Source organism: Mesocricetus auratus, unplaced genomic scaffold, assembly GCF_017639785.1.
Source record: "Mesocricetus auratus isolate SY011 unplaced genomic scaffold, BCM_Maur_2.0 Super-Scaffold_100055, whole genome shotgun sequence".
In the NCBI taxonomy this organism is placed as follows: Eukaryota; Metazoa; Chordata; class Mammalia; order Rodentia; family Cricetidae; genus Mesocricetus; species Mesocricetus auratus.
Window position 1 is genome coordinate 3,621,934 of NW_024429232.1, and position 14,944 is coordinate 3,636,877.

Consider the following 14,944-nt stretch of genomic DNA (forward strand, 5'->3'; position numbering starts at 1 on the left):
AATTAAGAACTCCATTTACATCTAGGCATTGGTGGTGCACACCTTTAATACCAGCATTAAGGAGGCAGAGGCAGGCAGATCTCTGTGAATTCGAGGCCAGCCTGGTCTACAGAGTGAGTTCTAGGGCAGCCTCCAAAACAATACAGAGAAACCCTGTCTCGAAAAACTAAACAAACAAACAAAAAAAAACAAACTAACTCCTTTTACAGGCTTGATTTTGTGAGAGTGTCTGGGCAGTCAACTCTGATGGCAGGCATAATATTTAGCAAGCATTTCACACTGCATTTGCAGCATCCAGGGTGTGGGAGATCAAGGGCTTGTTGGATCAAGCACTCATGTGCAAGCCTGAGGGCCCAAGCATGAATCCCAGCACTCACAGAAAGGGCCCACCCATAATCTAGAGTTTAGAAGGTAGAGACAGGACTGATGGAACAAGCTGGCTGGCTGGACTGGGGTAGGTTCACCAGGAAACCCTGTCTTGTTAACACAGGAGAGTACTCAAGGAAGAGCCAATGACGTTGAGCCCCAGCCTGCACGAGCACACCCACAGGCACGCAAACTTGCATATACACAGCACATACAAGTTAGATTTCGGAATCTGATATTGGATTGAAAGACCCAGAATTTATAGAAATAAAATATAAGCGTAAACAGGGAGGGCACCCCACTAGAGAACTTGGGAAGTGAACAAAGGACCCCATCCCAGGAACTGGCCAAGCCACAGAATGGAATGTATGGTTTAGCAACCTTAATTGTAGAAGGGCTGTAAACCCACAAAAGGCCAATTCCGGGCTGCTGACCACCTGTGAAGAACTGACCAGGGCGTCAGAGATGGGCAAACAAGATTTGTGGGAAACAAGGAGATGATAACACCATTTACTTAGGGAGAGATGATTAACTCATACCAAGGTTTGAGGATTTTACAACATGTAGGTCAGGAAGACATCTACTTCCCCTGGTCAGTAGTCACGTACCCCCTTCCCCCATCACAAGATAGGGACCCCTCACAAAAGCTTGTGGTTTTTGTCTTTAAAAGCTGATTGTAACTGAACCTCGGGGCCAATCGGTCTGAAAGCTGACCGAGAGGCCCATCTGCAGATGCCTAATTAAAGCCTCTTGCGTGTTGCATCAATTGGCGCGTGGACTCTTGATTCTTGGGGTGACGAATCCAGCTTGGGGACCCCTCCTCAATTCGGGGTACCCCAACAGGATCTGGCATAGGAGAGGTCACAGGGCTGTTCTCCGACAGTAAGGCACACTCCCACATAGCCCACATGCTCAAAGTCTGCAGGTCCTGGAGCTTGACTGTTAGAACTTATAAGACGGCAGGTGGGATGCTGGATTGATGACACCAAGATAAGCACTTTGCTGCTCTTGCTGAGGACCCAGGTTTGGTTCCCAAAACCCACACGTGGGCCCACAACCATCTGTAACTCCAGTTCTGGGATCAGATAGCCCGGTTGACCTCCGCAGGCACGAGGCATGCACTACACACACACACACACACACACACACACACACACACACACACACACACAAATAAACCTAAAAAGCATAAAGATCTATTTATGTATTTGTGTATATGGTGCTCTGTCTGCACGCACAAGTGCACACCAGAAGAGGGCATCAAATCCCATGGCAGATTGCTGTGAGCCACCATGTGGGTGCTGGGAACCGAACTCAGGACCTATGGGAGAGCAGCCAGTGCTTTTCACTGCTGAACCATCTCTCCAATCCCCCCAAAAAAACTTGTTTTAAAATACAGTTTTGTTGCTGGGAGGTGGTGAGGTGGTGGTGCAACCTTTTTTTTTTTTTTTTTTTTGGTTTTATGAGACAGGGTTTTTCTGTATTGTTTTGGAGGCTGTCGTCCAGCCCGGCCTCAAACTCACAGAGATCCGCCTGCCTCTGCCTCCCGAGTGCTGGGATTAAAGGCGTGCGCCACCACCGCCCGGCAAGTGGTGCACACCTTTAATCCTAGCACTCAGGAAGAAGAGGCAGGAAGATCTCTGAGTTCAACCCAGTCTGATGTACATATTGAGGCCCTGTCTCAAAACAAAACAAACAACAAGCAAACAAACAAATAAATATAAAGGACAGGACAATGGGTTGCAAGATACGACGTGTCTTGAAGAAACATTGGATGGAGCTGGGGATGTAACTCTTTGTTTATCATGCAGATGGCCCTGGTTCAACCCTGCACCAGAAGAAACAGACCAAAGTTCTATCCAATAAACACAAAGGGATGTGTTTAAAATTAGGAGGCATAACTAAAGCTGGGCGGTGGTGACCACACCTTTACTCCCAGCACTTGGGAGGCAGAAGCACTCTGTGAGTTCAAGGCCAGCCTGGTCTAAAAAAGAGACATAACTCTTTCCAGAAGGATCCCAGCTGACTCAAAGAACCAAAGTACATATCCCTGTTCCTCTAGGTGTGTGGCAATGGGAATTCCCAGATAATTCTTGCAGTCTTCCCTAAATTGGAAAACACATATTTTAAATGATTGGGGACGCCTCAGTAGGCTCTCTGCGGTGATGAAGATGTAACCTGTTCTCTTTTGTAGAAATTCCCTCGAAATTACACTACCAAACTTACCCTGAGCACAGCCCAAGTCTACCTTGCTGGCTCTCTACCCAGGTGGGCTGTTGGTGGAAGGACATCGAATTCCAGCAGAGGAGGAGACATCGAGCTCCCTTGTAGCTCGAATTGCAGACCTCTGCACATCTGAAATACGTGGGCAGCGAACCAGGCAGGTGCCAGATCATCATGGGGTTTATTTTACACTTTTATTAACATCTTTATGTACCAAGAAAGCTTTCAGGGTATGTTTCTCCCACACCATGGTCCTACGGGTCTCCTCCCCGGTTTGTGGGTTCAGGCTTGCCCCAAGATAATTTCTATGGCATCGTCAGTGTTTGCTGTCTCCTCCATTTGAGGGCTGAGAGGGACCGGATCCTGGGATTGAACAGAGAGAAGCTTGGAGCTGGACGTTGCAGAGGCGTCAGCGTCTTGAGAGAACTCTCGCAAGGAGGGCTGTGGAGAGATCTTAGAGCCCTCGCGCGAGCGCGGCAGCAAGACAGAAGTATTGGGCGATACAGTCAGGGATGTCACCCTGGAGTCCATTCGTGACTGGGTCATGGACGGTATCCGCGAGCCCCGGTGCGACATAGTCAGAGATGGGACTCGGGATCCTGGTTGTGTTGGAGTCAGGGGAGCAATCACAGACCCAGCCTTTAGAGACGGGACAAGAGAAGACTCCTCGGACTTTACAGAAGCAATCTCGGAGATTCGGTGTGACTGGGCCACCGATGAGGCCCAAGAGGCCACACGTGATTGGGCCATAACCTGGGGACTAAAAGTTGTATAGGAGGATTCCAACAGGGTGCTAAGTGACCCAGTGAGCAAGTTGGGCAGGTGGGTTTGGGGCGGCTGCCAGAGTGGTGGCCCCCCGGGCCCCCTGTGCAGCCAGCCGTGCACGTACTCCAGGTTCTGCATGTCCTGGTGCTCCCTGCGCAGCTGCTCTCGCTGCTCCAGCAGCTGCAGTCTCATGTCCTGTAGTACGTAGGCCCGGTGGAGAAGCCTCAGGAGTTCCTGTCGGAGACGCCCGTTGTCCGCCTTGATGGCCTGCGTGTGGGTAATGAGGGCGCGCGCCGCCTCCCGCTCTGAGCGGCGCGTCAGGGAGTGCACGTGCAGGCGCGCCTCACGCTCAAAAGCAGCCTTGTCATCCAGGAAGCGTCGCTTCACCCGGTGGAGAAGCTGCGTGTGCTCCACGCGCATGTGCAGGAGCTCACGCTCGAGGGTCCGGATTCGCGCCAGCTGCTCCAGCTGCAGCTCCTGCAGCGGGAGCGCGGATCAGCGCACAGGCGGGAGCGCGCCCATCCCTCTCGACCCCGCCCGGTCCCTGGAGGCGCGCGCACTGGCCTTGTAGGGCTGCAGCTCCTGCACCTTCTGTGTCATGTTTTCCGCGCGCATCTTCATTTCCAGCAGCTGTGCACGCACCCCGTCCTCGCGCCCGTGATAAAGCGACGCCAGCTCGGCTCGTTGCCACCGGATCTGTGCCAGGTCCATGCGGTTCTGGTCCTCGAGACGCACGATGGCGTTGGCGCAGCGCTGCGCGTGCGCGCTCACATAACTGGCGTAAAGCCGGTTTTCTTCGCGTAAGCGCTGCGCCTCGCGGTCCAGGAACGCATTGTTCTCCAGCACCTGGTCGACCTGCTGCTCACAGGCCACCAGTTTCTCTGAGAGCAGCGAGTACTCGCGCAGCAGATACTGCGCGCGCTCGGAGAGCGGGGTCTCCGCACTGTCGCCCGCCTGCTTGCGCCCGGCGCTTGGCCCGCGCTTCTTCTTGGGCGCCATGGCTCGATGCGGGGGCCAGCTGCACTCACGAGACCATCGTGCCCCACCCGCGCCCTCAGCTCAGCCAACCCCCTTCCTTACCCAAAGTGTTGGAGAACTACACCCTAGGTCCAAGGAGGTGTCTTCGATTTATAAGGCAGGATTAGAGATCAGAAAGCATCTTGGCCAACCTGTATCTGAAGGTTTCCTCCAGACCTCGACTGTCGCATCCTGGCGCGTGCGTCTAGGAATGTTGATGTCCAGCCTGCGCAACCTCTATGGAGACAGAACCTAGTCGCTGCCCCCACCCCCAGCCCATTCCGTTGCTCTGGCAACGGCTTGATGTCAATCTTCCATTCCCTGCTGTTTGTTTCTTACATGCTTGCATGACTCTGCAGGGGGTATAGTCAAAATCTGTGTGCCTGTAGGAAAAAAAAAAAGCAAAAAATGGCTGGCCTGCATATTTGGCTCAAAACAGTGCCTTTTATATTCCTAATGAAAGGAAAAGTATCGTCTCGGAACCCCCATGGCCAAGTTCTCAGCACAAAGATTTATTTGCCCCAGAGGGAAACTCCCCAAAGTTAGGGTTGGGGCAGGGTTTTGTTTTTGCCTTTCCGGGAGAATGAAGGCATCCAGTTAAGGAATCTGAAGACCACTGGACAAATGAGACGTCTGAAGGAAAAAGAATCATCCAGAGAAAACGTCCCGAGAAAAAGAGTGAATTGGCCGATGTTTATTTATGCTGTTCTATACAGACATTTAATGCAAACAGTCTTTTTGTAGTCCCAGTTCAATAAAGAATTAAAGCTGGCTTTGGAGTTGGAGTGTGGCTCTCCCTTCTAAACCCAAGCATGCTTGTTAAAGAAAAACTCAAAATCTCTGTCTCATGTCAGAAGAGCCACCTGATATGGGACAGGAGAAAAAACAAAATTAGGGACTATTATATTGCCACTAATCGCATAATTCTTTGGTTTTATTTTGGCTCTTTAAAACTTTTCTTAAAGTATATTAGCTCAAAATTTATAAAATCAATATGTATATTAATCTTTTTGTCATGACATTAATGGTCATATAGACCACTAACTAATTCTAGAAAAAGACTTCATCTAGCTTCCTGTACATGATTTCAGGTTTGAGTTACTAAGGAATTAGGTTTTGTACTCTGGATGTACATAACAAACTATGGTTCTTTAGCCTCTTTGAGGTCTGTTGCATATGACATTTAAAATGTTTAAGTTTTCTGCAGTGAACCATGACCATGCCTAACAGTAACCTTTTAAGTCTCCAAAAGGAGGATGGGGTCCCACAAAGCTGATTTCACTGGGACTATGGTTATACCACTAAGCTGGAAATCACTACCTAAAAATCGGCTTTGAACTATAAAATGCTCAGGACAATTAAGGTGGCTAGCTGACATGACCCAGCCTCACAGACTACTCACAGATATTCACAGACTATCTCCAGCCAGGACTGGAGATAAGCCCTGCATTTTCCCATTCACAGGACTTGACCATTATCCCAATTTATTTCAGGGTCCCTTAAAGATGCCAACACCCGCAGACGACAGGGAGTAAATTTAAGAACACAACACCCACATTCCCAAGAGATGGGGTGGGCAGTTTTGGGTCGTTCAGTGGTTTATGGATATTTGTCATCATTTGGGAGGGTTGGTTACAAATTGTTGTTGGTAATGGCCAGGAAAAAAGCTGAACAAAGGAGATTAGATTCAGGGATCTTGTTCTGAAAAGAAAAAGAGAAGATACAGAAATGATAGGATAAAAGGCTAGATCATTGAACCTTTATTTGTTTGTTTGTTTGTTTATTTATTGGTCTTTTGAGGCAGGGTTTCTCTGTGTAGCTTTGGAACCTGTCCTGGAACTCTGTAGACCAGGCTGGTCTCGAACTCACAGAGAGCCACATGCCTCTGCCTCCTAAGTGCTGGGATTAAAGGCGTGTGCCACCACCACCTGGCTTGAATCTACTTTTAAATCAAAAAAGAAACTAATAGTCATCAATATTTTGAATGGTATGGGTTTTCGTATATTGATACAAATTTGGGGTTATTTTTGTTCTATTGCATATATATTGCTACTCTTAGATTTTTGTAAACTGATATAAATTTAAGGTTATTTTTGTTCGAACGTACTGTACACACATTTCTACTCTTGTTTAGGGTATTGTACCTATGCAACTCATTTAACAATGTGATGTAAATTTCTAGTCCTTGAAAATTATTGTTACAAATATTTAGGATAGGCCGGGCGGTGGTGGCCCATGCCTTTAATCCCAGCACTCGGGAGGCAGAGGCAGGCAGATCTCTGTGAGTTCGAGGCCGGGCTGGACCGACAGCCTCCAAAACAATACAGAGAAACCCTGTCTCGTAAAACCAAAAAAAAATATTTAGGATAATAAGGAAATGCAGGTTAGTAGTTAGTCACCTATTACAATCAAACTTGTCATGTTAGGTATGTCTTTCAGGTCAACCAGAGATATATTTTAGGTAGACAGATGGTCTTCAAATACTTCAGAGATCTACAGAATATGGCATTCGACATGTTTTAATAACATAAGGTTCTTTTTTATGACAATGAGACATGTCTGCTCCTGGCAGCACCAATCTACTTCAGAGAAGGTGATGGACATTGAAAAGGGACAAGCAGGACACCAAAGAAAGGACTGCCAAACTTTGCCAAGAAAATGTGGAACAGCCCTTCAAAAATCCTGCTTCACAGAAAAGTCTGTCAGATATTCTAGGCCTGTGGGCCAAAGATGGATGCCCCGACGTTGCAGAAGAACCTGGGGTGACTGTCCAGGCAGTCAGTGGTCTCTGTCGTTTCTAAGTTTTGGAAGTTTACGCAGGTAATGTTATATCCTTCTCAGGTCTCTGATGGAGTTGAAGACTAGATAGTTATAATTATAGTTTTCCTTGTTAACAATTTCAGAAAAGAAACTCACAAAAGAGGTGTAAAGTGTATAAGATTGAGAGACATAAAAAGATAGGTTTAGGTTCGTAATGCAAGTTAAGATAGAAAGTGAATTAGGTACAACATTTTGGACTCACCCAGGTAGGATAGATATGGTGTATTTTCTCTGAATTTGTTAAATGCAAATGAACAGGACATTGTTAATGCAGTTCTTGCCTGTGTATATTTGTATATAGTTGTTGTACTTATTGTAGATAGTTTCCCTATGTTAGTTAAAACCTTTGCTTTTTATTTAGGAAAAAAAGGGGGAAATGTTGTATGATGTTCTGTTTGTGTTGTGACAAATAAACCTTGCTTGGAGTCAGAGGGCAGAGCTAGCCACTAGTTAACCATAGAGATCTGGAGGACTATACAGAAAGGAGACAGGAAGTGATAAGGCAGGCATGGAGACGATCTGGTCCCTTTTGGACAGAGGAAAGGAAGAGGTAGGAAGTAACTGGTTTCTCCCCTGTTTCTCTGATCTTTCAGGTTTTTACCCTGATATCTGACTCCCAATTTGTTATTGAAATATTAGTTAGATTTATGCTTCATTAATGACTGCTCAATACCCCTCACATTAGAAATGCACTTTTTGGCCATTTTTCTAGCCAGGGCAACTTTTCCCTGAGACCCATCCATCACACAGTTCACCTACCGCCTTCTTACCTTTCTTTCCCTAGTAGGCCAGACATCCGGAGGGCATAAGGGCTACCCCAGGGGTTTCGTGTAGACAGCGTCCTTACAGGACTCGATCTTGACTGGAAAACACGAGCCGTCCACAGGCTTGCTGGTGGATGCCGGAGGTGGCCGTTCAGTGGGTACCTGTTGGGTTAGCAGAGTGGTAACACAGTATGCCGAGCACTGGCTGGCCGAGGTGTTCCGATTCTGTCCCCGGTGCAGGGACTTAACCATCGCCATGCCAAGCGAGATGGCAACAGCCATGGTCGCCAAGAAGTGCCCTCAGCAACACGATGCCCAATGTGCTTGCAATGTTTGACCAATCACAGATCAGGGAGGTAGAAGAAACCTTTAACGTGATCAACTAGAACCAGGCTGGCTCCTGGGCAAATAGAGGAGTTGTGCGCTCTACTTGCCTCTCTGGGGAGAAATCGAGCTGATGGATATCTGGACGCCATGATGAATGAGGCCCCAGACTCCATTGCTCTCACCATGCTCCTCATTGTTTGGTGAGAAGTTGAAGGGCCCAGATCCTGAAGATGTCATTAGGGGTGGTTGTTTTGATAAAGAAGCAACTAGCCCAGAAAGACTACCTTAGGTTGCTGCTGACATCCATGGGTGACCGTGTATAGAGTAAGTGGGTGTACCGTACAGAGGAACCCCTGTTGGGAAAAAGGATTCCATACATGGTGTTCATACACATTCTTCAAGAGGGAGCAAAAGATAAAGACTGGATTCCGGTCAGACAAACAGACCAACATTCTTTCGGTCACTTGGTGTTTTTCTGAGATTTTTGTCCTTAGCATTGCAGCTTTTTTTTTTTTTTTTTTTTTTTTTTTGGTTTTTTCGAGACAGGGTTTCTCTGTGGCTTTGGAGGCTGTCCCGTAACTCACTTGGTAGTTCAGGCTGGTCTCGAACTCACAGAGATCCGCCTGCCTCTGCCTCCCGAGTGCTGGGATTAAAGAGCATTGCAGCTTTTTTGCCTTCCTTGTTTTTTATTTATTCTTAGGCATTTGGGGGCATACGTATCTTTATGATCAGGCCAGAAACAGGACTTTCTGTCATTTTCAACAGTTTAGCTTGCAGGCACTCTTGTCTCTCCTGGATAACAGCAGCCCACTCAGAGCCCTTTCCTCCCAGAAGTTCTTCACTCAACTTATCCCCCTGAATGATAAAGCTTTTAAATACGACTGTGCCTCTAGAGCCTGGCGCAGCACCACCTTGGGGCTGTGTTCCTGTTTCTCCTGTGAGAAACCTCAGCCTGCAGTCAGCTCTGACAGACAGATTATATCTGCACTGGTTGTGTGCACTCCCATTACCAACTTCTGCCTTCAATAGAGTGTCTGTTGCCTTGAAGAGACACCATGACCACAGCAACTCTTTTTTTTTTTTTTTTTTGGTTTTTTTTTCGAGACAGGGTTTCTCTGTGGCTTTGGAGGCTGTCCTGGAACTCGCTTGGTAGTCCAGGCTGGTCTCGAACTCACAGAGATCCACCTGCCTCTGCCTCCCGAGTGCTGGGATTAAAGGCGTGTGCCACCAACGCCCGGCCACAGCAACTCTTATACATAAAATAGTCAATTGGGGACCTTATATTTTCAGAGGTTTAGTCCATTATCATCATGGCAGGACATTTGGGAGCATGCAAGCAGATAAGGTGCTGGAGAAGGGGCTGAGAGTTCTACTTCTTTAATCCACAGGCAACAGGAAGTGAACTGAACAGTAGGCGTGACCTGAGCATAGGAAACCTCAAGGCCCACCCCCACATGACACACTTCCTTTGACAAGTCCATAGCTATTCCAACAAAGCCACGCCCCCTAATAATGTCACTCCCTATGAGTTTATGAAGGAGGACAATTTACATTCAAATTACCACATTCCACTCCTTGAACCCCATAGCTTATAACAATATCATAGTGCAAAATGGATTTAGTCCAACTTCAAAAGTCCCCATAGTCTATCCCAGTCTCAACAATATTTAAAAGTTCAAAATCTCTTCTGAGATTCATGAAATCTCTTACTAGAATTTCTGTTCAGTTTGTCCATACTTGCTAGGTATGGACAGATTTGAGTTTGTGAAACCACATTTTAACAAAGATTTTACTAATCCTCCAACTGTGTGACTTTTCCTGGGGAGACATGACCAAAGGACCACAGAAACTGTCCCACCCAAGTCTAGCATCATGAGCCAACGAGTTTCCTGGAGCTACTTACCAGAACATGAACCACTCACTCAAAGGCAACCACATCACCAAAATATGCCCATGCCAGCAAGGCTGAAGACTCAGGAAGTCTGCATCCCCGGAAACCTGCACAGGACTCGCAGGCAGGTTAGCAGAAGAATCTTCTGGCTCGGATAGAAGGCACAAAGGGGGAGGAGGAATCTCCCTGTGGATGAGCAATGGGACTTGAGTAACCTTGGCAGAAGCACTGTGAATCTTGTAAGCTTCAGATTTCTGCAACCTGTAAGTTTTGTTTCCTTCCTGAGTGTTGTAGTTTGAATGTAATTGCCCCTCACAGTTCCTGTTGCCTTCTGATCAAGATGCATCCAACACCATGCTCCCTGCCATAATGACAACGAACTGTAAGCTGCCACCTCGATTCCATGTTTTCCTTTATAAGAGTTACTGTGGTCGTGGTGTCTCTTCACAGAGATAGAAACCCTAAGAAGACACCAAGCTTCAGCAGCAGTTCTGTGGAATTTGCTACGTCACCAAGCATTTTGCAATGTTTTGAGAACTCACTGTTATTAGTTAGGCTGGGTGGGTAGGTGTGGCAGAGTAATTGAGGCATTAGCCCCTCATAAAAGCATATAAATACAGCTTGGTGTCATTGATCCTGTGTTCTTAGCACTTGAAAGGTGGTGGCAGGATGATCAAGGGGTTCAAGGCTAGTCTGGGCTGCATGAGTCCCAATCTAAAAAAAAAAAGAATAAGTAAAACTAAAATGATACTACGCTTGGGGCCCGGTGAGATGCTCAGCAGGTCACTTGCCGCTCAGTCTGATGACCAGAATGTGATCGATCGCTGGAACCCACATGATGAAAATTGTTTTGTATTATCTCACATTCCATACACATAAATAAATACCAAATTTAAAGACAGTGAAGAACTTTTTTTTGGTTTTTCGAGACAGGGTTTCTCTGTATTGTTTTGGAGGCTGTCCTGGAACTCACTCTGTAGACTAGACTGGCCTCAAACTCACAGAGATCCGCCTGCCTCTGCCTCCCAAAGGTGTGCGCCACCACCGCCTGGCTGACAATGAAGACCTCCTTTAAGTATTGATATTTAAACCACTTGGCCCTTTATGAGAATCTTGCAAAGCAACTCGATGCTAGTCTTAAAACACCGCCTTTTAATCTGAAAGCAGAACCTAATCTGCTACAGAATGCTGGTCTGTTACACATGACTCCAGCTCACACAGCTGCCATCTTCAGGGGTTCAGTCCCGCCAACTTGCAAAAGATGGCTCCGGCAGTCAGGCTTCCTGACTGTCTGCATCCCTCACAGAGTGCTAAGACCTGGGATCCTCACCTGCGTCTGCAGCCACTCCTAACCACCTGCTGTCTGCAACTCTGCCTTAATCTGGCCTCAGGGAGCGGCTAGAGGCTACAGGGAGGGAAGGGCTAGGGGAGAAGGCTCCATCTCTGATGCCTCTGGCCTCTATGGACATATGTATTCACACGCTCCCACGCAGTTGCACACACACACACACACACACACACACACACAATTAAAAATAAAGAAAATGCACCACAAGGAGAGTCAGACCCAGGAGGTGAATTACCAGGCCATTGATCACTCCTGAGACAGCCAGGGTGTTTTAGTGACCCTTTCACAGGGATCACCTAAGACCATCAGAAAACACAAATATTTACACTATGATTCATAACAGTAGCAAAGTTATGAAATAGCAATGAAAATAATTTTATGGCTGGAGCTCACCACAACATGAGGAACTGTATCAAAGGGTCACAGCATTAGGAAAGCTGAGAACCACTGCCCTATACACCTTTTTGTTTTGTTTTTGTTTTTAGAGACAGGGCTTCTCTGTACTGCTTTGGAACCTGTCTTGGAACTTGCTCCGTAGACCAGGCTGGCTTCAAACTCACAGAGATCTGTCTGCCTCTGACAACTTACAGAAGGAAGGGGTTTATTGGGGCTTACTGTTGAGAGGGTTAGGTTTCATGATGGCTTAGAAAAGTAAGGCGACAGGCAGCAACTGAACATGCACATCTTCCCTTTTCTTTTTCTTTTTTCTTTTTTTTTTTTGTTTTTTGTTTTTTTGTTGTTTTGTTTTTTTTGTTTTTTTTTTGGCTTTTCGAGACAGCGTTTCTCTGTATTGTCTTGGAAGCTGTCCTGGAACTCACTTTGTAGACCAGGCTGGTCTCGAATTCACAGAGATCCGCCTGCCTCTGCCTCCCGAGTGCTGGGATTAAAGACGTGCACCACCAACGCCCGCCCTTTTTCTTTCTTGAGTCAAGTCTCCCTATGCAGCCTTGGCTGCTGGCCTGGTGCGTGCTTTGGAGACCAGGCTGGCTGCCTGCCTCGGCCTCCCGAGTGCTGGGATTAAAGGCGTGCGCCACCAACGCTCAGCTTGAACACGATGGAACCTTTAAGACAGAGTGTCTACCCCCTCTTCCTCTAACCAGATGTGAACAACATGTGAGACACTGAGGTAACCTGGGACCTTTTCCCTGGTAAGCCTCAATTCAACTGTCTCTCAGTGAAGCCAAGGTCGCTGAAGGAGCCAGACTCAGGCACCTGGAGCGGACACTGAAGCAAAGCCATGCAGGGTCACTGGTTACCGGATTGCGAGGTCCACTTTCACACCCGGAAGCGCCAGCACAGGGGTGGCACTGCCCACAGTGACCCGGGCCCTCCCAGATCAACCCTTAATCAAGAAAATGCACCAGACAAACCATCGCGGTAGAGGCACTTTCTCAGTTAAGATTTCCTCCTCCGCCGGGTGTTGGTGGCACACGCCTTTAATCCCAGCACTCGGGAGGCAGAGGCAGGTGGATCTCTGTGAGTTCGAGACCAGCTTGGTCTACAGAGCGAGTTCCAGGACAGCCTCCAAAGCCACAGAGAAACCCTGTCTCGAAAAACCAAAAAAAAAAAAAAAAAAAAAAAAAAAAAAAAGATTCCCTCCTCCCAGACGGCTCTAGTCTGTGTCGAGCTGACAAAAATCCAACCTGCATAGTAATTTCTGCCCCTTAATTATTTTTTTGTAATCCAAGAAAGCTCAGGTGATGTGTGGGGGAACTTGAATGCCTGGTAAAAGAGTTTGAAAGGCTGCCCTTAGCTTTCTCGGTTTCTTGCTCTATGGTAGACGGGAACAAAGGCACCACAGAGGCAGGCGATCAAGGCACGTGGAGAGCCATTTCTCCCAGCAAAGCTGCGTGTTCAGCCACAGTGTCGGCTGCCTCGGCTCCAAAGTACTGATGTCCCCTTTAGTGCACAACTGTCACCCCCCTTTGGGGGGCAATTATCCCCTGAAGCAGTCTGAGGCTAAGTTGATGCTATTAAGAAGATCTTTCTATATATAGATTTTACCTTGAGCATGGGTCCCCGAGAAGGTGCCAGAATTGGTACATATGATTAATATCCTGCATATTGTTAACTTGAGTGTCTAAGTGAAGGCTATACTATTTTGTCTTTGGATCTGAAATCCTAGGATCAGAGAAGCCTTTTGGGTCAGTGGCTTCACGTCTTGTTACAAAGCTACAGTTGTTTTTGTTTGCTTTAGTTTGGTTTTTGGTTTTTTGAGACAGGGTTACTCCATGTAGCTCTGGCACTCACTCTGTAGACCAGGATGGTCTCGAACTCAGAGACCCACCTGTCTCTGCCTCCTGAGTGCTGGGGTTAAAAGTGTGTCCGACCACCACCTGGCCTAAGCTGCTGCTTTTGCACTGACTGGGTGTTTGACACACCTATGAGTGGAGCAGAGTAGAACTGGATTTCAGAGCAAGTCATAAAACTCACCTGTAGCACTGAGGAAAAAAAATAAAATGGGCAAATACTTGAACAGAATCTGCCAATGTGGACACGGCAATAGCCACGAGACACATGGGTATTTGTATATTAGGAAAGTGGCAAATTAAGACTAGATAAAATAACCTCTGGTTCACTACATGGGCAAAATAAGACAAGACTGATCACACCTACTCCTGGGTACATGGGGAAATTCAGACTTTCACACACTGTTGCTCAGATGTTACATGACAAAAGTAGTTTAGAAATTATTATCTAAACCAGGCATCGCATGCCTTTAATCCCAGCACTCAGTAGGCAGAGGCAGGTGGATCTCTGTGAGTTCAAGGTCAGCCTGGTCTACAAAACAAGTTCCAGGATAGCCAATGATGTTGCACAGAGAAACCCAGTCTCAAAAAACAAACAACAACAACAACAACAAAATTGTTGCCTAGTGTTTTGTTGTTGTTTAAAATTTATTTTTATGTGTATGGGTATTTTGCCTGCATATATGTCTATGTACCATGTTTATGAGAAGTGCCCAAGGAAGCCAGAAGAGAGTATCAGATCCCTTGGAACTGGAGTTGCAGATGGTTGTAAGCCACCATGTTGGTGTTGGAAATTGAACCTGTGTCCTTTGCAAGAACAGTCAGTGTTCTTAAAACTAGTGAGCCTCTTTCCAGCCCCTGGTTACCTAGTTTTTGATGGAACTGAGCACTCACTTACTTTACTACATTTCAATATGTGAGAATAATGGAAATGCATTGTTTGTCCAAGAAGGAATAGAGTATCAGCAGCATGTTAATTCATAAAAGACCCAAAGGTAAAAATAGCTCCAATGTCTCATACCATAGTCAACACTGAATAGGGCTAAATTACTGATGCATAACATGAACGAATCTCAGGAAAAATGGTGAGAGAAATAGTTACATAAAAGAGCACTTTATGTGCATGTATGCCCATGTACCTGTGGGTACACATGTTTTAGTTGCGCATGTGTGT

General features: G+C 46.8%; 1 protein-coding gene across 1 annotated transcript; it reads right to left on the minus strand.

Annotated features, from left to right (window-relative positions):
• Positions 1-2,764: 2,764 nt before the first annotated feature.
• Positions 2,765-4,597, minus strand: Ccdc166 (coiled-coil domain containing 166). Its single transcript, XM_021223004.2, has 2 exons — positions 3,919-4,597; positions 2,765-3,831 (listed from the first exon to the last, which is right to left on the minus strand). The coding sequence occupies exons 1-2, from the start codon at positions 4,351-4,353 to the stop codon at positions 2,872-2,874; spliced, it is 1,395 nt and encodes a 464-aa protein (XP_021078663.1). The 5' UTR covers positions 4,354-4,597; the 3' UTR covers positions 2,765-2,871.
• Between the last annotated feature and the right edge of the window lie 10,347 nt (positions 4,598-14,944).

Coding starts and splice junctions, on each gene's coding strand:
- Ccdc166 (XM_021223004.2), bottom strand. CDS start 4,353: ATGGCGCCCAAGAAGAAGCGCGGGCCAAGCGCCGGGCGCAAGCAGGCG. Junction 3,832..3,918: donor AGGAGCTGCAGCCCTACAAG/GCCAGTGCGCGC, acceptor CTCCCGCTGCAG/GAGCTGCAGCTGGAGCAGCT.